Genomic DNA, 22,391 nt, shown 5'->3' with positions numbered 1-22,391 from the left:
CGCAGATGTCACGCTGACCCCCCCCCGGTGTCCCCCGGGCCATTGTGCCACCCGTGCCAGGAGCCGCCGGCACCGAGCGCCGCCGCAGCCCGGAGCTGCGCGGCACCGGGAGGAGCCGCCCCCGGTGTGTCCCCCCACCCCGTGCGTCCATCCCGGTGTCCCGCACCGGGAGAGCTCCGGGGAAACGCTCGGGACACCGGGAGTCCCTTGTCACCCACTCCCGGAGCACCGGGAGCTCCGGAATCCCGGGATTGCCGCGACCTCGGGAACTCCCGGGAAGTCCGGGACACCGGGAAAACCGGGACCCCCACAAATCTCCAGCGCGCCGAGACTCCGGGACGCCCCGGGACCCCTCGGGAGAGTCCGGACCCCGGAATCCCCCAAGACCCCCGGGAGCACCGGGACCCCCAGGACCTCCGGGACCCCCGGGACCTCCGGGACCCCCGGGACCTCCGGGACCACCGGGACTCCCGGGACCACCGGGACCCCCGGCCATGTTCCGTCGGGACGAGGTGGCGCGGGGGTCAGCGCTGGACATGGAATTGCGCCGGGGCTGCTGCTGCCCCCCGGTCCCGGCCGCGCAGGTACGGGAGCACCGGGAGGAGTACCGGGAGTACCGGGAGCACCGGGAGGAGTACCGGGAGCACCGGGAGGAGCCCGGGCGGGCACCGGGCACCGAGCCACGGGGGCGGTCACGGCCTCTCCCTGCCCCCCGGGCCACCCCCGGCCCGTCCCGTCCCGCTGCCCCGGCCCAGCCGGGAATTCCGGTGGGATCCGGTACAGCGGGAAGCGCCCGCGCCCCCGGCACCCCGCGGGGATGGGGGGGACTGGGAGCGACTGGGAGCGACTGGGGGGGTCGGGGAGGGGACAGGAGGATGGGGGCGCCCCGCACGTGGCGATGGCACAGGGGGGCGTTTCGGGGGTCCCGGTTCACTTGGGGGGTCCCGGTTCACCCCAAAACCGCTGCACTGGGATTTTGGGGGGTGGTTGGGGTGGGGGGGGCTCAGAGCGTGTGGGTGGGGTCCTGGCAGCTTTATGGGGGTCCCAGTGTCCGCTTGAGGGGGGGGGGTCTTGGTGCCCAGTTCACCCAGTTCACCCAGTTCACCCCCTGCGTTTTGGGGGTCCCTGTAGGGAGGGTTGGTGAATTCGGGGGTCCCCCCAGTCCCACTGAGGGGTCCCGGCGTACTGGGGGGGGTCCCAGCCACACTCGGGGGGCTCCGGTGGATATTGGGGGGGATCTCCGTGAATTTTTCGGGGGGTTCGGTACATCCTGGGGTGGATCTGGCGCATTTCGGGGCGATTTGGCGACTTGGGGGGGGGGATGGGGGGGTCCCCGTCTTTCAACACCGATCCGGTTTCACTTGGGGGGGGGGCTCCCGGTTCGCTCGGGGCTGTCTGGGCGCACTCTGAGGGGTCTCGGTGCCCCCGGAGGATCGTCCCGGGCCATTCCAAAGCATCCCGGTGCTCCCGGCGGAGCTCCCGGTGCATCCCGCGGAGTCTCGGTTCACTCGGGGGATGTTGGTGCCCGAAGTGGGGGGGTCCCAGCCCCCCGGTACCGGCTCCCCACGGGGGCTCCGGTGGGGTCGGGGCGGTGCCGGTGCCCCCCGGGGGTGTCCCGGCGGGTTTTTCCCCCCAGCAGGGGGCGCCCCCCGCCGTTCCCGGTATCCCGGAGCCCCGCGGGGGGGGCGGGGGGGACACGGAGGCGGCTCCTGGGAGAAGCGGGGGGGGACGACACGGGGAACGGGGGACACGGGGCGGGCCCCGGGGCGGGGGCGGCCGCCGCTTCCTGTGCGCGATCGCGGCCGAGCGGGAGCGGCCCGAGGTACCGGGAACGGTGCGGCGGGGGCAGCGCTCTACCGGGGAGGGGGGAGAAGGGGTGCCGGTGTCCGTCCCTACCGGGATTCCGTTCCCCGCCTCCCCCGCACGGGACCCCGTCGGTTCCTTCCCCGCCCCCTCCTCCTCTTCCTCCAGCCCCGTCCCGCAGCCCCGGTTCACGGTGCCCCCCGCCCCCTTCCCGCACCCCTTTTCCCGTCTCCGGTACCCCCAGGCTCCGTACCCCGAGCTCGGCACCCCGCGTCCCGCCCCCGCACCCCGAACCTTGCACCGCGTCCTCTGCGTGTCCCCCGAACCGTGCACCCCAAATCCTGCACCCCAAATCCTGCACCCCAAATCCTGCACGCAAAATCCGGCACCCCAAATCCTGCACGCAAAATCCTGCACCCCGAACCGTGCACCCCAAATCCTGCACGCAAAATCCGGCACCCAAAATCCGGCACCCCGAACCCTGCACCCCGAACCCTGCAGCCCAAACCCTGCACCCCAAACCCTGCACCCCAATCCCTACATTCCCTCCCTGCACCCCAAATCCGGCACCCCAAACCCCGCACGCAAAATCCGGCACCCCAAACCCTGCCCTAATCCTCTACCTGCACCCCAAACCCTGCACCCCAAACCCTGCTCCCCAAACCCCACATTCCCCTCCTGCCTGAACCCCTCCACCCCAAACCCTGCACCCCAATCCTCTCCCTGCACCCCAATCCCTGCACCCTAAACCCTGCACCCCAAACCCTGCCTTAATCCTCTCCCTTCACCCCAATCCCTGCATTCCTTCCCTGCCTGAACCCCCCCTCACCCCAAACTCTGCACCCCAAACCCTGCACCCCAAATCCGGCACCCCAAACCCTGCCCTAATCCTCTCCCTGCACCCCAAACCCTGCACCCCAAACCCTGTCCCCCAAACCCTGCCCTAATCCTCTCCCTGCACCCCAAACCCTGCACCCCAAACCCTGCACCCCAAACCCTGCCCTAATCCTCTCCCTGCACCCCAATCCCTGCACCCCAAATCCTGCATTCCCTCCCTTCACCCCAAACCCTGCACCCCAAACCCTGCACTCCCTCCCTGCCTGAACCCCCCCTGCACCCCAAACCCTGCACCCCATACCCTGCACCCCAAACCCTGCTCCCCACCTCTCCCCTCCCCCCAAATCTTCCCCCTCCCCCCCCAAAAAAAATTCCTCCACCCCTCCCTGCCCCCCCAAACCCATCCCCACCCCCCTCCCCCGCCGCCCCCGCTGCCCTTTCCCAGCACAGTCCCCCCCTTGTTCCCTGCGAGGGGGCGGCGATTTGGAGACCCCGAACAATTTGCCCCCCCAAAATTCCAGGGGGAGGAGCCCAAACCCCCCCCAAAAATTCCATCCAAAAATCCCAAAAATCCCATTTTTCTCCCTCGGTAAAGCGTGGTGGTGCTGATTTGGGGGGACAAGGAGGGGGTTTAACCGAACCCCCATTACACCTCCAGATCTGGATGCTGCCGAACCCCCTTGGGGGGCTTTGGGGGAACCCCCCAAAATAATTTTGGGGGGGTCCCGATGGAGGTTGGGGGGGGTCGCCGGCTGCGGATCCTGGAGGATCTCAACATGCTCTACATCCGCCAGATCGCCGCCAGCATCCAGGTGGGAATTTTTGGGGACCCCCCACTCCCTAAATCCAAATTTGGGGATCCCCCCCCCCCACCCCCGGAGCCCCCGGACCCCGGGGGGACCCCGGGGTCGGGGGGCTCCGGGGGTGGGGGGGGGGGAACGAGCTCCTCACCCCCCAAAAAATTCACCCCATGAGTGAGGAGCCCCCCAAAATCACAAGAGGGGCGATTTTGGGGGGGTCCTTCACCCCCAAAATTTTGGCAGCGGGGGGGGGGGGTATTTATAGGTGATGACGTCACTGGAAGGGGGGGGGGAAGATCGGGATGGAGGAACCGGAGGTACCGGGAAAAATTTTGGGGGGGGCTGAGGGTGTTGGGTGTGAATTTGGGGGTTTTTGGTGAATTTTGGGGTGATTTGTGGAGTGCAGGATGGATCTGTGGGGTGAGGGATGTGGTTTCTGGGGTGAAGGATGTGTCTGTAGGGTGAGGGATGTGTTTTTCGGGGTGCAGGATGTGTTTTTTGGGGTGCAGGATGGATCTGTGGGGTGACTGATGTGTTTTTCGGGGTGCAGGATGTGTTTTTTGGGGTGAGGGATGTGTTTTTTGGGGTGCAGCATGGATCTGTGGGGTGAGGAATGTGTTTTTTGGGGTGAAGGATGGATCTGTGGGGTGAGGGATGTGTTTTTTGGGGTGCGGGATGTGTTTTTTGGGGTGAGGGATGTGTTTTTTGGGGTGCGGGATGTGTTTTTTGGGGTGCGGGATGGATCTGTGGGATGAAGGATGTGTTTTTTGGGGTGAGGGATGTGTTTTTTGGGGTGCAGGATGTTTTTTTAGGGTGCAGGATGGCTCTGTGGGGTGAGGAATGTGTCTTTTGGGGTGCAGGATGTGTTTTTAGGGTGAGGGATGTGTTTTTTGGGGTGCGCGATGTGTTTTTTGGGGTGCGGGATGGATCTGTGGGATGAGGGATGTGTTTTTTGGGGTGCGGGATGTGTTTTTTGGGATGAGGGATGTGTTTTTTGGGGTGAGGGTGTCGTGGCCAGGCTGCACGACGACAGGTGAAAAAACTCATGAGCGTGTCGTGCCGCCTCAAAGCCCTTTAAGGTTATTGGCCCTGCTACAGCATGATCAATAATTGCATTGCCTTCTGTAAAGAATCCTGGGATATTAGTATGGCTTCCATGTGAGTGCACCAGATACAATGGCTCCTTTCCTCTATCAATCCTTTCAGTTGAATTATTAATTCTGATATTTCGGGCGTGCCTATTTTCCCCAATTTTGCACGGTCAATTCGTTTTAATAAACCAATGGCGTACTGTGAATCTGAAATCAAATTCAGTGGTTGATGCAAGAATTGCGTTAAGGCCATAACAATAGTTTTTAATTCCAAAACCTGAACGGATTGCCCTGCAGCAGTCCAAATTTTTGTTTCCCACTTTCCTTTAAGCTTCCATGCGAATCCATACTTTCCAGTTCTCCCACTAGCAGCTGTGAAAACAGTAAGTGCTTCATCAATTGGTTTTTCTTTCAATATAGGGGCTCTGGCAATAACGGCCGTGGTTTTAAAAAGAGGATGAGAAGGGTAATGGACAGAGATTTGGATTCCATTTACAGCCAAGGCAAAAGTCATGGATGAGAGTGACCACTCTTGAATTAGCTCCGACGTTTTCCAAGGCAAAATGTACAATTCAGGATCTATTCCGAATACCAATCGTACTCGGTCCTTCGCTTTCAACAATAGGACCCCAATGTATTCCTGTGGGGCAGTCACTGAAGCAGCCAATTGAGAGGGTGGAAATGCCCACTCTAAAACACATAACTTTTTGTCCACCTCTTGAGCAATGATCACAGAGCGACTACGTTCAGGGCCGTAAACAATAACAATCACAGGGTAATTAGGTTCATATTGATATACCTGTTGTTGCGTTAATTTTTGTTCAATATTGTGTAGGGCCCTTTGTGCACCAGGTGTTAAAGTTCGAGGCTCTGCAGGATTTGTTGTATCCTTCAATAATTTGAATAAGGGACCTAAGTCTTCATTGGTCACTCCACACCAAGTGCGGATCCACTGTATATCCCCCACCAATTTTTGCAAATCATTTACAGTACTGCCATTGTTATTTATCTTGAGTTTCCCTGGTCGTATCCGCGTCTGAGTTACCATCATTCCCAAATACAACCATGGGCTACCTCTTTGTACCTTTTCAGGAGCGATGTGCAGGCCATATTTTGATAATGCCTCGATTAATGCCTTCTCCATCTCCTGAGTTATACCCTCCTGACTAGCTATCAAGAGATCATCCATATAATGATACACTATTACCTGAGGGTGGTGTTTTATCCACTCTTGGATGGCTAAGTCAACATACCATTGGCAGATTGTAGGTGAGTTACGCATGCCTTGTGGCAGGACCGTCCATTCATACCGTAACGCTGGCGAGAGGTATTTTTCTGGGGTACGCTGAAAGCAAATCGCTCCGTGTCCAGTGGGTGTAAAGGAATAGAAAAGAAGCAATCTTTTAAATCCACTATTAACAAATACCAGTCCCGGGGTAAGGCTACTGGGGAAGGCAAACCTGGTTGTAATGCCCCCATAGGTTTCATTACTGCGTTGACTGCTCTTAGGTGATGTAATAATCTCCACTTCCCTGATTTTTTCTTTATTACAAACACAGGGGTATTCCATTCACTAAATGATGGTTTGATATGCCCAAGTTTTAATTGTTCCTCAACCAATTCTTTCAGAGGTTGCAGCTTTTCTTCAGGCAGCGGCCACTGAGGTATCCAAACCGGAGTATCTGACTCCCATTGGATCTTTGCCACTGGCAACCTCTGCTCCTCAGTGGCCGCTGCTAAAAATCCTGTGTTTGTAATGTCATGCCCCATTGAGCCATAGCACCTCTTCCTAAAATCCAGAGAGGTGTATGCATAACATAAGGGCGTACCCATGCCTATCTCTGCTCTTGTACATCCAATATTTTAACATGTTGTACACTTTGTAAGGTCTGTGATTCACCACCTATTCCACTAACCACGGTAGCAGTAGTTTGTAAAGGCTAATGTTCAGGCCAAGCTGCTAGGGGAACAATCGTGACATCTGAGCCGGTGTCAAGCATCATTTCTTCTTTGTTTTGTAATTTTTCCTCCCCTCTCATTATCAATACCTTTCGCAAGGGCCTATCTTTTTGTATAGTTGTGGTAAACATTACTAGCGGGCCGGCTGTATTTCCCGTACTCCCAAAGGCTCCTGTTCCCCTTTTTTCTGCTTTTTTTTGAGAACGGAAAGGAATAAGTTGTGCTATCCTGCTTCCTTGGTTAATTGTAATAGGCGATGCAAAGATTTTAAGCATTATCTTTATAACTCCTTCATAGTCTGCATCAATTAACCCGGACAATACAAATATTCCCTGCTTACTTGCCGATGAACGGCCAATCAATAAAGCACTTAATCCCTCCCCCAATGGTCCAGAGGCTGTGGAATCTACCACAGTCACCTCACTCGTGGTAATAGTTACGGTTCTTGCCACGGCCAGATCGACTCCTGCGCTCCCAGTTGTGGCGGCGGCGAGTTCACGGAGGCAGCCACAACTTGTCCTTGTTCCAGTTGGGTATTTCGGAGCCACGCCCAACCCACGGCTCTGGGGGTTTCCCAGAAGGGGGGTTCCATCCTTCTTAAAGCGTGATCGACACTCAGCAGATCTATGGCCAAACTTATCACAACGATTACAGGTACCCGTGAACACCCCACTTCGCACATTCCCTCCCCCTTTGTTGGGGCATGATTTCTTTAGGTGCCCCATTTTCCCGCGCAGATAGCATGCGCCCTGTCCCTTATCACCTTTTCCTAGCCCTCCTTGCTTTAATGCCTTTTGCTTTTCCTCCTCCCAGGGTGCCTTTGAACAGATGTCCACCATTTGTACTATGGATGCACCTTGGGGAAGGGTCGCTATTAATTTTTTACAGGTTCGGTTTGCGTTTTGTGTGGCCACTTCCTTAACTAATGTCATTTGAACTTCTTGGGATAAGTCGGGGGTGTTATCCATTGATTCTCTTATACGATCCACAAATGTTAGAAATGGTTCCTTTTCCCCTTGCCATATCTTCAAGTAGGGGGGGCTAGGCTTGCCCATTTGTGGCAAAGCATGGAAAGCCTCCAAGGCAGCAGCCTTGCTTTGTGAAAACACCCTGGCTGGAAGAGCGGCTTGCCTCTGTGGATCCCTATATTCACCACTTCCCATCAGCATACTGAGGGTCACAATTCTAAGGGGGTCCCCATTAGGAAGTTGTAAATTCTCTAGTTGCTTGGCTTCCAGCCTTTCCTGCCATTTTACCAAGAATAAGGTGTAAGCTGGCGATCCTATCAGAGTTTCCATAAGCATCCGGATATCAGCGGGCACGAGCTCTTGGTATTTCATGAATGCAGTCATCTGCCTTCATACTGCCGAATTATGTAGCCCAAATGCCATAATATTCTGTTGCATCTTGGATACTAAACCCCACTCTAAGGGAGCCCATCCTGGTCCATCTGCTGTAGCCCGTACCGGAGCTGATATTATCGGTTCAAGGACCACCTCTCCACTTAAATTTCCCTGAGTAATGAACCCCTTCCAGCGACGCCGTGGATCAAAGGTCGGATCCTTTGGTGGTTCTGGGGCCTGTCTAAGATCTCTTCCTGGCAGCTTTCTGTTCACACCACTCAATCTCTTAAACACTTTGTCATCATACCCCTTCCCTCTCTCCTCTCTCAACATTCCTGCTTTTAATTTCTCCTCCAGTTCTTGTTTTTCTTCTTCCGTTAAGCCCTCGCCTGCTCCTAATAACCGCTTCAATTCCTTGTGTCCCTCTGATATAGATAACTCTATTGTATCGCTCTAATTATCCCTTCCCTGCCGCCCCAGTTCCTCTTTTCTAACTTCGTTATTTGGTCTTCAATGTTTAAAATCCCTGCTTTTACTGTATCCAGAGCTTCGTTATACAGCTGCCCTCGCCTGCCTTTGCTTCCTTGTCCATCATTATCCTTCACAGCAGTTATTACGTCTGCCATGTGTTGTCGCTGTTTTCTCAGCTCTTCCACTAAGTCTTTGTAAGGGTTAACATGCTCAGGGGTCCTGCTATCCTGCATTTCATCGGGATCTTCAGGCAGGGGTATGTTTTCTGGCTGTGTTTCCATATCTTCAGGCTCAGGGGGTGCTGTCGGTGTCTGTGGCTTCCTGGCTGCTTTGGCAGCAGGGTTCCAGGGATGATAATATCATCGAAAGCCCCCTTATGTACTGGAGCAGCAACTTTCCTGGGAGGAGAATAAGGGGGTGCAGGCTCATGGAAGGGACCCCACTCGGTCAAGTTTTCTTCCTCATCATCCTGGTCCTTAGATGCTTTAGACAGTGCATCTTGTAGTGCAGCAGCAATTTCTGCATCTGCATGTACTTGCTCAATCATGAGCCGTACTGCACGATAAGTCCGGGCCACCTGCTTACTTCCCTAAGAGTCTGTCTGCACACTCTCCCATAGCTCCTCCCCGATTTTTGCCCATTGATCTTGGGAAAATAATTGTCCGGTAGTCGCGAGCAACCCCCTTCGCCTACACCAAAGTAAAAATTCTGTCAGCTCCTGCCGAGGGATGGAATGCCCTATTTTCTTACTAAGACTCAATAGTCCATCCACAGTTGCTTTTTCAATCGCTGATACAGCGGAACCCATCCCGTCCAGACCGCAGTCTGCCTGACTCACCGGTCAGCCGTGGCCACGTTTTCCTCTTAAATCTCCTGCTTCTCTCGAGCAGCCGGGATTTTCACCTTCTCTCGTCCACTTGTCCGTCCTGAATCACGTCAGGGTCACCAGAATGCCGCGGCCAGGTGAAGGGAGCACACACCGACACGATGTAGATTCCCAAAGCAAGCTCCGTTTATTCGCTGCTACATACATTTATTTATACAGTTTTTTACTTGCTTACATGCGATCATGCCGTGATCATGCATGATATGATTGGATGGCTTTGTGCACGAGGCATGCATGCGGCTTTAACTAACTTCTAATTGGTGCATTAATTTAGCATTGCTAAGCATTCTTTGGGTTTTATACATCCTGTCTTTATCTCAACATATAGCCAGCTTCTTTTCTTCATGTTCAGCATCTCAGGGTCAAGGGTAGGTCGCTCTTCATAGTTTACTATAAACTTGTCCCATAGCCCAGGCACGGCCCCCAACATGAGGGGATGTGTTTTTTGGGGTGCAGCATGGGTCTGTAAGGTCAGGGATGTGTTTTTTGGGGTGCAGGATGGGTCTGTGGGGTGAAGGATGTGTTTTTTGGGGTGCAGGATGGATCTGTAGGGTGAGGGATGCATTTTTTGGGGTGCAGTATGTGTTTTTTGGGGTGAGGGATGTATTTTTTGGGGTGCAGGATGGGTCTGTGGGGTGAGGGATGTGTTTTTTGGGGTGCGGGATGTGTTTTTTGGGGTGAAGGATGTGTTTTTGGGTTGCAGGATGGATCTGTGAGGTCAGGGATGTGATTTTTGGGGTGCAGGATGTGTCTGTGGGGTGAGGGATGTGATTTTTGGGGTGCAGGATGGATCTGTGGTGTGAGGGCTGTGTTTTTTTAGGGTGTAGGATTTGTTTTTTGGGGTGCGTGGCTCTGCTGTGTTTTTGGGGTGCACCATCTGGTTTTGGGGTTCGCGAATTCCCTGCGGGGTCCCTGATAAATCCGTGGGGTGCACGAGGCGTTTGTGGGGTGCCTGGTAAATTTATGGGGTGCACAATGTGTGGGTGCAGCTGGGACCCCTAAGGGCACAGGGATGGGACCCCCCAAATTATGTGGGACACCCCCCCATGTGTGTGTAGGGCCTGGTTGGGTTTGGGGGTGCCCAGCAGGCGCCCCCCAGCCCCACATTTCCCCCAGGCCCTCCCGAACCCCAAATGTGGGAGGAGCCGGAGCTGCTGTGGGGGCAGAGGGATTTTGGGGACCCCCTGACCCCCAAAATTTTGTGATTGCCAGGAGCCAGAACTTCAGTGTGTGCAGTGGGTCCGGGAGGGATTTTGGGGTCCCCCTGACCCCCCAAATTTACCCATCCCCAGGAGCCGGAGCTGCAGCGGGCCCTGGAGCAGGCCCTGTGGGTGCTGAGGGCATTTTGGGGACCCCTGACCCCCCAGATTTTGTCACCCCCAGGAGCCGGAGCTGCAGTGGGCCCTGGACTGGGCGCTGTGTGTGCAGAGGAATTTTGGGGTCCCCCTGACCCCCAATATTCCCGTTCCCAGGACCCAGATCTGCAGTGGGTCTGGGCGTGGGCATTGAGAGTCTGGGAAGGGTTTTGGGGACCCCCTGACCCCCCAAATTTTGTGATCCCCAGGAGCGGGAGCTGCAGCAGGCCCTAGAGTGGACACTGTGGGTGCAGAGGGATTTGGGGTCCCCCTGACCCCCCAAATGTTGTCACCCCCAGGAGCCAGAACTGCAGCGGGTCTGGGCATGGGCATTGAGAGTCTGGGAGGGATTTTGAGGTCCCCCTGACTCCCCAAATTTTGTGATTCCCAGGACCCAGAGCTGCAGTGGGCGCTGTGTGTGCAGAGGGATTTTGGGGTCCCCCTGACCCCCCAAATGTTGTCACCCCCAGGAGCCGGAGCTGCAGCGGGCCCTGGAGCGGGCACTGCGGGTGCAGAGTGATTTTGGGGTCCCCCTGACCCCCCAAATGTTGTCACCCCCAGGAGCCGGAGCTGCAGCGGGCCCTGGAGCGGGCGCTGCGGGTGCGGGAGGGCGCCCGGCGGCTGCTGCCCGCCTGCAGCCGGCCCGAGCAGGCGCTGGAGACCACCAAGACCCTGGTGCTGTGCGAGGCCAGGGTGGCGGCGGCCGGCGGCGAGCTGCAGCGGCGCCAGGAGGCACGGCTGAGGGGGGCCCGGCGGTGAGTGACCCCAAAACTGGGGGGACATGGGGGATAGGGCAGTGAGGGACACCCCAAAACCTGGGGGGACATGGGGGACATGGTAGTGAGGGACACCCCAAAAACCCCAAAACCTGACAGGACATGGGGTACAAGGCAGTGAGGGAAAACCCCAAAACTTGGGGGGACACCGGGGACAGGGCAGTGAGGGACACCCCAAAACCTGGGGGGGAATGGGGGGTACAGCAGTGAGGGAAAACCCCAAAACTTGGGGGGACATGGGGGACATAGCAGGGAAGGACACCCCAAAACCGGAGGAAATGGCAGTGAGGGACACCCCAAAAGCTGGGGGGACATGGGGGACACGGCAGTGAGGGGCACCCCAAAACCTGGGGGGAAACTGGGGACAGGACAGTGTGGGACACCCCAAAAATTCCAAAACCTGGCGGGACATGGGGGACATAGGAGAGAAGAACACCCCAAAACCTGGTGGGAAATGGGGGATACGGCAGTGAGGGACACCCCAAAACCTGGGGGGACATGGGGGAATATGGCAGTGAGGGACACCCTAAAAACCTGGGACGACACAGGGGACACGGCAGTGAGGGACACCCCAAAACTTTGGGGCACATGGGGAACGCGGCAGTGACAGGCACTCCAAAACCTGGGGGGAAATGGGGGATACAGCAGTGAGGGAAAACCCCAAAACTTGGGGGGAAATGGGGGACAGGACAGTGAGGGAGACCCCAAAACCTGGAGGGAAATTGGGGACACGGCAGTGAGGGACACCCCAAAACCGGGGGCAACATGGGGGACACGGCAGTGAGGGACACCCCAAAATCCCCAAAACCTGGCAGGACATGGGGGACGTAGCAGGGAAGGACACCCCAAAACCAGGGGAAATGGCAGTGAGGGACACCCCAAACCTTGTGGGACACGGGGAACACAGCAGTGAGGGACACCCCAAAACCTGGGGGGACACAGGGGACAGGACAGTGAGGGACATCCCAAAAACCCCAAAACCTGCTGGGACATGGGGGACATAGCAGAGAAGGACACCTCAAAACTTGGGGGGACACTGCAGTGAAGGAAAACCCCAAAACCTGGGGGGACACAGCAGTGAGGGACACCCCAAAACCTGTGGGTGGGATGAGAGACCCTTATTGGGGGGTGGGGGTTGGCTGCAGAAGTGAGGGACACCCCAAAATTTGGGTGGAACGGGGAAACCCAGAAGAGCACGCAGTGGGGGTGCGTTACCAGGGGACACCCCAAACTTGGCAGGGTTGGGGGAGCACCCCAAAAAGTGGGGGGAGCTTTGCTGAACCCCCCTGTCCCCCCGCAGCCCCTCGGACGGCGGCCCCGGCGCTGAGCGGGTGCCGTGCCGCGGCACCGTCTGCATCTCAGGTATGGGGGGGTCCCGGGGGGCTCTGGGGAGGGGGAACCCCAACTTTTCTGCCTGATCCCCCTCCCCTACAGCACCATCTGCCTTTTGGGTGGGGGGCTGGGGGTGTCTCAGGGGGTCTCACCCCTCTCCTGCCCTCCCCCACCCCGCTCAGATTTGCGCATCCCGCTGATGTGGAAGGACACCGAGTACTTCAGGAATAAAGGGGGTGAGTTTTGGGGTGCCGGGGGTCCCCCCTTTTCCCTGCTCTGCCCTGTGTGACCCCCGCTGTCCCCCCCCTCACCCCAGAGCTGCACCGCTGTGCCGTGTTCCTGCTGCTGCAGGTGGGGGCCGAGATCCACGACACCCCCACGGTGCTGGTGGACAGGACCCTCACCGACATCTGCTTCGAGGGCGCCGTGCTCTTGTGAGGGGGGGCACGGGACCCCCGAAACCCCCACCCCTTCCCCGGGACCCCCAAAACCCACACCCCCTTCCCTGGGACCCCTGAAACCCCCACCCCTTTCCCCAGGACCCTGAAACCCCCACCCCCTTCCCTGGGACCCCCAAAACCCACACCCCCTTCCCTGGGACCCTGAAACCCCCATCCCCTTCCCTGGGACCCTGAAACCCCCATCCCCTTCCCCTGGACCCCCAAAACTGCCACCCCCTTCCCCAGGACCCCAAAACCCACACCCCCTTCCCCGGGACCCCCAAAACCCACACCCCCTTCCCCGGGACCCCCGAAACCCCCATCCCCTGCCCCTGGACCCCCGAAACCCCCACCCCCTTCCCCGGGACCCCCAAAACCCACACCCCCTTCCCCAGGACCCCAAAACCCACACCCCTTCCCCGGGACCCTGGCACCCCCCTTGACACCCCCATAACCCACCCATGGCACCCCTATGGCTCTCTATGGGACCCCTGAGCACCCCAATGGGACCCCTGATCCCTCCCATAGGACCCCCAACACCACCACCTCCTTCCCCCGGACCCCCAAAACCCCCATCCCCTTCCCCGGTACCCCCAGACACCCCCACCCCCTTCCCTGGGACCCCGAAAACCCCACCCCCTTCCCCGGGACCCCCAAAACCCACACCCCTTCCTCGGGACCCCCAACACCACCACCTCCTTCCCCGGGACCCCCAAAACCCCCATCCCCTTCCCTGGAACCCCGGCACCCCCCTTGACACCCCCAAATCCCCCCCATGGCACCCCTGTGCGTCTCTGTGGGACCCCTGAGCACCCCAATACGCCCCCATGGGACCCCTGATCCCTCCCACGGGACCCCTGATCACCCCCAAACCCCCCCCCAAGGCCAGTGCCACCCCCCATGGGACCCCTGAACACCCCCAAACCCCCCCCCAAGGCCAGTGCCACCCCCCATGGGACCCCTGAACACCCCCAAACCCCCCCAAGGCCAGTGCCACCCCCCATGGGACCCCTGCCACCTCCCCCACCTTGGGGACCCCCGCCCTGTCCTGTGCCCATTCAGGGCACCCCTGCCATCCCCCCCCTCCACCTTGGGGACCCCTGCCCTGTCCTGTGCCCATCCAGGGCACCCCTGCCACCTCCCCCACCTTGGGGACCCCCGCCCTGTCCTGTGCCCATTCAGGGCACCCCTGCCATCCCCCCCCTCCACCTTGGGGACCCCTGCCCTGTCCTGTGCCCATCCAGGGCACCCCTGCCATCCCCCCCCTCCACCTTGGGGACCCCCGCCCTGTCCTGTGCCCATCCAGGGCACCCCTGCCCCGCCGATCTGGGGGTGCCCCCTGCCCCGCCGTGCCCCCTCTGCCGTGTCCCCCCGGTCCCGGGAGGTGACCGGGGGGGGGTGTCCCCGGCTGGCACCGACGCCGCGGTGCCCCCCAGCTCGGAGGCGGGCCCCGATTTCGAGCTGCGGGTGGAGCTGTACAGCGCGGGGCTGCCGGGCGGGGGGGCGCAGGCCAGCACCCCCAAGAAGCTGGCGACGCGCCTCGGCAGCTCGCTGGGCCGCTCGGCGGGGCGCCGGGCACGGGCGGCCATGGACGGGGCGCCCGGCAGCCCCCCGGGCACCGGGGGCACCACCGGGGCACCGCCGCTGCTGCCGCCGCCCGGCGTGCCGTGAGTGTGCCGCGCGGAACGTGTGTGTCGTGTGTAGCCGTGTGTCATATGTGTGCCCATGTCCCCTCTGTGCCCCCTGACCCCCCAAATCCCCCATGGTGTCCCCCTGACCCCCAATGTCCCCCTGTTCCCCCGGTGTCCCTGTGCCCCCCAATGTCCCTGTGACCCCCAATGTCCCTGTGACCCCCCCAATGTCCCCTGACCCCTCGATGTCCCCTGTCCCCCGGTGTCCCTGTGACCCCTGGCATCTCCTGTCCCCCAATGTCCCCCTGTCCCCTGGTGTCCCTGTGACCCCCAATGTCCCCTGACCCCTCAATCTCCCTGTGACCCCCAATGTCCCCCTGTTCCCCTGATGTCCCTGTGACCCCCCAATGTCCCCTGACCCCGATGTCCCCTGTGCCCCGGTGTCCCTGTGACCCCCCCAGTGTCCCTGTCCCCCAGTGTCCCTGTGCCTGCCCTGACCCCCAATGTCCCCTGACCCCTCAATCTCCCTGTGACCCCCAATGTCCCCCTGTTCCCCTGATGTCCCTGTGACCCCCTAATGTCCCCTGACCCCCGATGTCCCTGTGACCCCCGATGTCCCTGTGACCCCTGGCATCTCCTGTCCCCCAATGTCCCCCTGTCCCCTGGTGTCCCTGTGACCCCCGATGTCCCCTGACCCCAATGTCCCCTGTGCCCCAGTGTCCCTCTGTGCCCCAATGTCCCTGTGACCCCTGATGTCCCCCTGTCCCCCCAGTGTCCCCTGACCCCTGATGACCCTGTGACCCCCCCAGTGTCCCTGTGCCCCGGTGTCCCTGTGACCCCCCCAATGTCCCCTGTGCCCCGGTGTCCCCAGGTGTCCCCGGTTCCAGCTGCTGGCTCACGCCGCGCTGTCCCTGGCTCAGGTGCACGACGGCTTCCGCACCCACGACCTCGTCCTCGCCGCCGACGGTCAGTGGCACCCCAAAACTGCCCAGGGCACCCCGGAACTGTCCAGGGCACCCCTAAACACCCCATGTCCCCCCAGAGCAGAGCCCCACTGGGTGGGCTTGGGGTGGGATTTGGGGTGGGGTTGGGGTGGGTTTGGGGTGGGGTTGGGATGGGTTTGGGGTGGGGTTGGAGTGGGTTTGGGGTGGGATTTGGGTGGGTTTGGGGTGGGGTTTGGGGTGAGTTTGGGATGGGTTTGGGGTGGGTTTTGGGGTGGGTTTGGGGTGGGTTTTGGGGTGGGTTTGGGATGGGTTTTGGGGTGGGTTTGGGTGGATTTTGGGGTGGGTTTCGGTGGGTTTGGGGTCACTGTCCCCCCGTGTCCCCCCCCGTGTCCCCCCAGAGCAGAGCCCCTGCTGGCTGCCCCTCTATGGCCGCATGTGCTGCCGCCTGGCGGCCCGGCCGAGCTGCATGGACACCGCCGCGGCCACCGGGACCCTGCGGCTGCAGGTGCGGGACACCGGCAGCGACCGGGAGGGCACCGGGAGGGCACCGGGAGCGACCGGGAGGGCTCCGGGAGCACACCGGGAGGGTACCGGGAGTGCACCGGGAGGGCACCGGGAGGGTACCGGGAGTGGGAGACCGGGTGGGATCGGGAAATGGGGTTTAGTAACTCTGCCATGATGAAGGGAATGCTGAGGCTGCAGACAGGGGAATGGGATAGAGAATGGGATATGGGGATGGGATATAGGGAAATGGGATATAGGGAAATGGGATATGGAAAATGGGATAGAGGGAAATGGGATATGGGGATGGGATATGGGGATGGGATATAGGGAAATGGGATATGGGGAAATGGGATAGAGAATGGGATATAGAGATGGGATATAGAAATAGGATATAGGGGAACAGGATATATTAACGCCTCCCAGTGACAGGGACAATGGAGCTGCAGGTGAGGGAATGGGATAGAGGGGTGGGATTGGGAATGGGTTTGGGAATGGGATTAGGGATGGGATAGAGGGATGGGATTGGGAATGGGTTTGGGAATGGGATAGAGGGATGGGTTTGGGAATGGGATTAGGGATGGGATAGAGGGATGGGTTTGGGAATAGGATTAGGAATGGGATAGAGGGATGGGATTGGGAATGGAATTAGGAATGGGATAGAGGGATGGGATTGGCAATGGGATACAGGGATGGGTTTGGGAATGGGTTTGGGAATGGGATTAGGAATGGGATAAAGGGATGGGATTGGGAATGTGATAGAGGATTGGGATTGGGAATGGGTTTGGGAATAGGATTAGGGATGGGATGGATGGGATTAGGAATGGGATAGAAGGATGGGATAGAGGAATGGGATTAGGGATGGGATAGAGGGATGGGATTGGGAATAGGTTTGGGAATGGGATTAGGAATGGGATAGAGGGATGGGATTGTTAATGGGTTTGGGAATGGGATTAGGAATGGGATAGAGGGATGGGTTGTATCAACACCCCTGTGGTACCTGGGACCCTGTGGCTGCAGTAAGGGAATGGGATCGGGAATGGGAAAGAGGTGTGGGATAGAGGGATGGGCTGGATGAAAATCCCTGTGGGAACAGAGACCCTGCAGCCACCAGGGATCGGGATATGGGATTGGGATGTGAGGGATGAGGGATGGGATTGGGGTGGAGAAAGGGCTGAGAAGGGGATGGGAACAGGGATGGAAATGGAGACAGGGACACGGGGACAAGGACAGGGACAAGGACAGGGACAGGGACAGGGACGGGGACGGGGACAGGGACAGGGACATGGGGACAGGGACAGGGACAGGGATAGGAATGGGGATGAGGACAAGGATGGGACAGGGACAGGGATGGGGGCAGAATGGGGATGGGAACAGGCACAGGGGGAAGGACAGGAACAAGGCCAGCCTTGGGGATGGACAAGGATGGAGATGGGGACACAGATAAGGGGGGTGGATGGAGAAATGGGGACAGGGATGAGAGCAGGACAGGGACGGGGACAAAGATGGGCGTGGGATGTGGTCAGGGGGACGGGGTGGGGACAGTGACACGTCTGGGAAGGACACGAGGGGAAGGGCAGGGATGGGAAGGGACAAAGTCTGGGAATGGGCTGAGAACGGGGACAGAGCTGGGAATGGGGACAGGGATGGGGACAGGGATGGGGACAGGGGATGGCACGAATGGGGACAGGGATGGGGACAGGGATGGCACGAATGGGGACAGGGACAGGGACAGGGACAGGGATGGCATGAATGGGGACAGGGACGGGGACAGGGATGGGGACAGGGATTTGTACAGGGATGGGGACAGGGATGGCATGAATTGCGGCAGGGATGGGGACAGGGATGGGGACAGGGATGGGGACAGGGATGGCACGAACCCACCAGCGGCTCTGGACTGGTGGGGGTGGGTCTGGCTGTGTGGGTGCAGAAACGGGGGGGACACGCTGGTGCTGTGGGGTCACCCATGGGTGCTGAGGGCTCCGGGGGTCTCGGGACAGGCTCCGGGGGCTGAGGGGCCGAGCGGGGCCCCCCTGTTCTGCGTCCTGCGGGGCCCCGGGCTGCTCTGCTACGGCAGCGCTGGCGAGGCCGAGGCAGGGCAGGAGCCCACCCTGACCATCGCTGTCACCAAGGTACGGGGACATGGGGGACACCAGGGCCGGGGGGCTCTGGGGGACACGGGGAGAGTGGGGGAGTGTGGGGGACTGTGGGGTTACGGCGGTGATGGGGGATCCAGGGGACGTGGGGGTGTGGTGGGTGCTGGGAGAAAGGGGGAGAGTGGGGGGCTCGGGGTGGTTCGAGGTTTGTGGGGGCTGTGGGGTCTATGGGGGCTGTGGGGTCTATGGGGATCTCTGGGGTCTATGGGATCTATGGGGTCCGTGGGGGCTGTGGAGTCTGTGGGGGCCGTGGGGTCTGTGGTGTTCTGGGGTCTGCAGGGTCTGTGGGGTCTATGGGGGCTGTGGGGGCTGTGGGGTCTATGGGGTATTCTGGGGTCTATGGGGATCTCTGGGTTTATGGGGTGTTCTGGGGTCTCTGGGGTCTGTGGGGCTGTGGGGTCTCTGGGGCTGTGGGGTCTCTGGGGTCTGTTTGATCTGGGGGGTCCGTGGGCTCTGTGGGGTCCGTGGGCTCTGTGGGGTCCGTGGGCTCTGTGGGGTCCGTGGGCTCTGGTGTCTCTGGGCTCTGTGGGCTCTGTGGAGTCTTTGGTGTCTGCAGGGTCTGTGGGCTCTATGGGGTCTATGGGTTCTGTGGGGTCTGTGGGCTCTGTGGGATCTGTGGGGTCTCTGGGCGCTGTGGGGTCTGTGGGATCTGTGGGCTCCGTGGGGTCCATGGGGTCTGTGGGGTCCATGGGCTCTATGGGGTCTCTGGACTCTGTGGCTCTGTGGGGGCTCTGTGGGGTCTCCGTGGCTCTGTGGGATTGGGCTGTGTGGGTGCTATGGGGTCTCTGGGCTCTGTGGGTGCTATGGGGTCTCTGGGCTCTGTGGGTGTTATGGGCTCTCTGGGCTCTGTGGGTGCTATGGGGTCTCTGGGCTCTGTGGGTGCTATGGGCTCTGTGGGGCTGGGCTCTGTGGGTGCTATGGGCTCTCTGGGCTCTGTGGGTGCTATGGGCTCTGTGGGGCTGGGCTCTGTGGGTGCTATGGGGTCTCTGGGCTCTGTGGGTGCTATGGGCTCTGTGGGGCTGGGCTCTGTGGGTGCTATGGGCTCTCTGGGCTCTGTGGGGCTGGGCTCCGTGGGTGCTATGGGCTCTCTGGGCTCTGTGGGTGCTATGGGGTCTCTGGGCTCCGTGGCTCTGTGGGTGCTATGGGCTCTCTGGGCTCTGTGGGTGCTATGGGCTCTGTGGGGCTGGGCTCTGTGGGTGCTATGGGGTCTCTGGGCTCTGTGGGTGCTATGGGCTCTGTGGGGCTGGGCTCTGTGGGTGCTATGGGCTCTCTGGGCTCTGTGGGTGCTATGGGCTCTGTGGGGCTGGGCTCTGTGGGTGCTATGGGCTCTCTGGGCTCTGTGGGGCTGGGCTCCGTGGGTGCTATGGGCTCTCTGGGCTCTGTGGGTGCTATGGGGTCTCTGGGCTCCGTGGCTCTGTGGGTGCTATGGGCTCTCTGGGCTCTGTGGGTGCTATGGGCTCTGTGGGGCTGGGCTCCGTGGGTGCTATGGGCTCTCTGGGCTCTGTGGGTGCTATGGGGTCTCTGGGCTCTGTGGGGCTGGGCTCTGTGGGTGCTATGGGCTCTCTGGGCTCTGTGGGTGCTATGGGCTCTCTGGGCTCTGTGGGCCCCGTGGCTCCGTGGGGCCGCTCTCCCAGCCCCGCGGGTGCCGCAGGACACGCGGGTGCGGGCGCTGGAGGCGGGGGGCCGCGGGCAGCCCCCCGGGGTGGCGGTCACCAACCGGCTGGGCGGGGAGGAGGTGACCCACGCGCTGCTGGCCGAGAGCGCCGCCGAGGCCCAGCGCTGGCTGCGAGCCTTCGGGCAGCACCTCTACGACTTGGGTGAGCCGGGACCCCTGGGACCCCTGGGACCCCCAGACCTGCGGGAGTGCCCTTCATCCTTGTGGGAATGTCCTTCATCCCTGTGGGACCCTCCCAGCCCTGTGGGACCCTGCACATCCCTGTGGGACCCTACACATCCCTGTGGGACCCTCCCAGCCCTGTGGGACCCTGCACATCCCGTGGGACCCTCCCAGCCCTGTGGGACCCTGCACATCCCTGCGAGACCCTGCACATCCCTGTGGGACCCTTCCCATCCCTGTGGGACCCTCCCAGCTCTGTGGGACCCTTCCCATCCCTGTGGGACCCTTGCAGCCCTGTGGGACCCTAAACATCCCTGTGGGATCCTCCCAGCTCTGTGGGATCCTCCCAGCCCTGTGGGACCCTGCACATCCCCGTGGGACCCTAAACATCCCTGTGGGACCCTCACATCCCTATGGGATCCTGCACATCCCTGTGGGACCCTGCACATCCCTGTGGGACCCTAAACATCCCTGTGGGACCCTAAACATCCCTGTGGGACCCTACACATCCCTGTGGGACCCTCACATCCCTATGGGATCCTGCACATCCCTGTGGGACCCTCCCAGCCCAGCAGGACCCCAGAGAAATGGGGACAAGGACAAGGATGAGAACTGGAACGGGGACAAAGATGGAAATGGGATGTGGTCAGGCAGAGGATTTTGGGAATCGCTGTCCCACATCCCCGGTGTCCCCACCCTGGGATTTTGGGGGCTCTGTGCCACGTCCCCATTGTCCCCATCCCGGGATTTGGGGAGCTCTGTGCCTTGTCCCCACCCCGGGATTTTGGGGGCTCTGTGCCATGCCCCGCTGTCCCCATCCCGGATTTTTGGGGGGCTCTGTGCCACATCCCCATTGTCCCCATCCCGGATTTTTGGGGTCTCTGTGCCATGCCCCCATCCCGGATTTTTGGGGGCTCTGTGCCTTGTCCCCATTGTCCTCATCCCGGATTTTTGGGGTGCTCTGTGCTGTGCCCCCATCCCGGATTTTTGGGGGGTCAGTGCCTTGTCCCCATCCCGGATTTTTGGGGGGTCAGTGCCATGCCCCCAGCCCAGATTTTGGGGTGTCTGTGCCATGCCCCGCTGTCCCCCCCCAGCACAGTGGAAGCAGTGCTGTGAGGAGCTGATGCGGATGGAGGAGCCCCCCCCACGCCGCCCCCCGGCCCCGCTGCCCCCCCAGGGCTCCCTGTACCACCAGACGGGTGAGTGGGGAGGAATTTGGGGGGGCTCTGCTCTGTCTCCCCCTCTCTGCTCTCTGCTCGCTCCCTAACTCTGCTGTCCCCCCTCTCTGTCCCCCCATTTCTCTGCTGCTCCCCCCCCACCCCGCGCCCCCCAGCCCCGCCGGGCCCCCCCGGGACCCCCCCGGGCGAGGGGCTCCTGCTGCAGGAGAACGTCTCAGCCGAGATCCGGGCTCTGCTCAGCTCCTACTACAGCGACAGGTGACGGGGGGGACACGGGGGGACCCCCAGAGACCCCCCCAACTCTGCAACAGCACCCCCAGAATGGCCGTGGGGCTGGGGGAGGCAATGAAGCGACCCCCAAACCCCCCCACACCCTCTGAGAGGAACCCACGGGGGGCTGGGGGGTTGTTTGGGGGGGTCTTTCACACCCCCCACCCCACACTGCAGCAGTCGGGGGTCCATGGGGGGGTCTGGGGCTGCTCCTCCCCCCCCCCCCACCCCCGGTGACCCCCCCGTTTCCCCGCAGCTATTGACCCCTCGGATGACATCGCGGCGGTCACCGACATCCTGGCGCGGCACCGGGGGGCTCCCCGCGCCCCGGGGGGACCCCCCCCGTGGCTGTCGCTGTTCGAGGGGCCCCCCCTGCGCAGCCCCAGCCCCCCCAGGAGGGGACGCCCCCGAACCTTGTCCCTGGACGCCCGGCTCAGCACCCTGAAAAGCCGGGGGGGCCCCCCAAAACCTCCCCACTCCAGCTCCTCCAGCAGCGGCAGCAGCAGCCCAGGGCCCCCCCAGCGCGACCCCCCCCGAGCCCTCCAGTCCCGGGTCTGACCCCCAGAATCGGTGGGGTGGGGGGATAAGGGGGGGATGGACCCCCCCCCACCCTCCCAGGGGGGTTGTGGGGGGCTGGGGGCTCCCCGCTTCTGGTTTTGGGGAGAAACTGGAATTTCTGCCCTCCCCACGCTGGGGGGGCTCAGGGCTAAACTCCAAAAAGGGGGGGGAGGGGTTCATTCCCCCCTCCCCCAACAAGGGTGGGTGCTGGGGACCCCCTCCC

At 60.8% G+C, this 22,391-nt stretch overlaps 1 protein-coding gene across 5 annotated transcripts; it reads left to right on the top strand.

Moving 5' to 3' along the window:
* The first annotated feature begins 68 nt into the window (after nt 1-68).
* Nucleotides 69-22,299, top strand: RTKN (rhotekin). Of its 5 annotated transcripts, XM_077782683.2 has the most exons (14): nt 1,716-1,822; nt 3,299-3,452; nt 11,107-11,300; nt 12,622-12,683; nt 12,836-12,889; nt 12,970-13,087; nt 14,530-14,760; nt 15,596-15,690; nt 16,067-16,173; nt 18,170-18,301; nt 19,977-20,142; nt 21,257-21,361; nt 21,496-21,598; nt 21,867-22,010. In XM_077782683.2, the coding sequence occupies exons 2-14, from the start codon at nt 3,369-3,371 to the stop codon at nt 21,871-21,873; spliced, it is 1,458 nt and encodes a 485-aa protein (XP_077638809.2). In that variant the 5' UTR covers nt 1,716-1,822; nt 3,299-3,368; the 3' UTR covers nt 21,874-22,010. The 5 variants fall into 5 exon arrangements, with proteins under 5 accessions (XP_085433552.1, XP_077638809.2, XP_085433549.1 ...); XM_085577423.1 differs by lacking the exon at nt 21,496-21,598 and having other exon boundaries at nt 21,867-22,299; XM_085577426.1 differs by lacking the exons at nt 1,716-1,822; nt 3,299-3,452; nt 21,496-21,598 and adding an exon at nt 69-584 and having other exon boundaries at nt 21,867-22,299.
* The last annotated feature ends 92 nt before the right edge of the window (nt 22,300-22,391 follow it).

Source organism: Lonchura striata, chromosome 4 (assembly GCF_050655825.1).
Source record: "Lonchura striata isolate lonStrDom1 chromosome 4, ASM5065582v1, whole genome shotgun sequence".
NCBI lineage: Eukaryota > Metazoa > Chordata > Aves > Passeriformes > Estrildidae > Lonchura > Lonchura striata.
The sequence above is the reverse complement of the archived record's forward strand: the minus strand, read 5'-3'. Positions and strand labels throughout refer to the sequence as shown.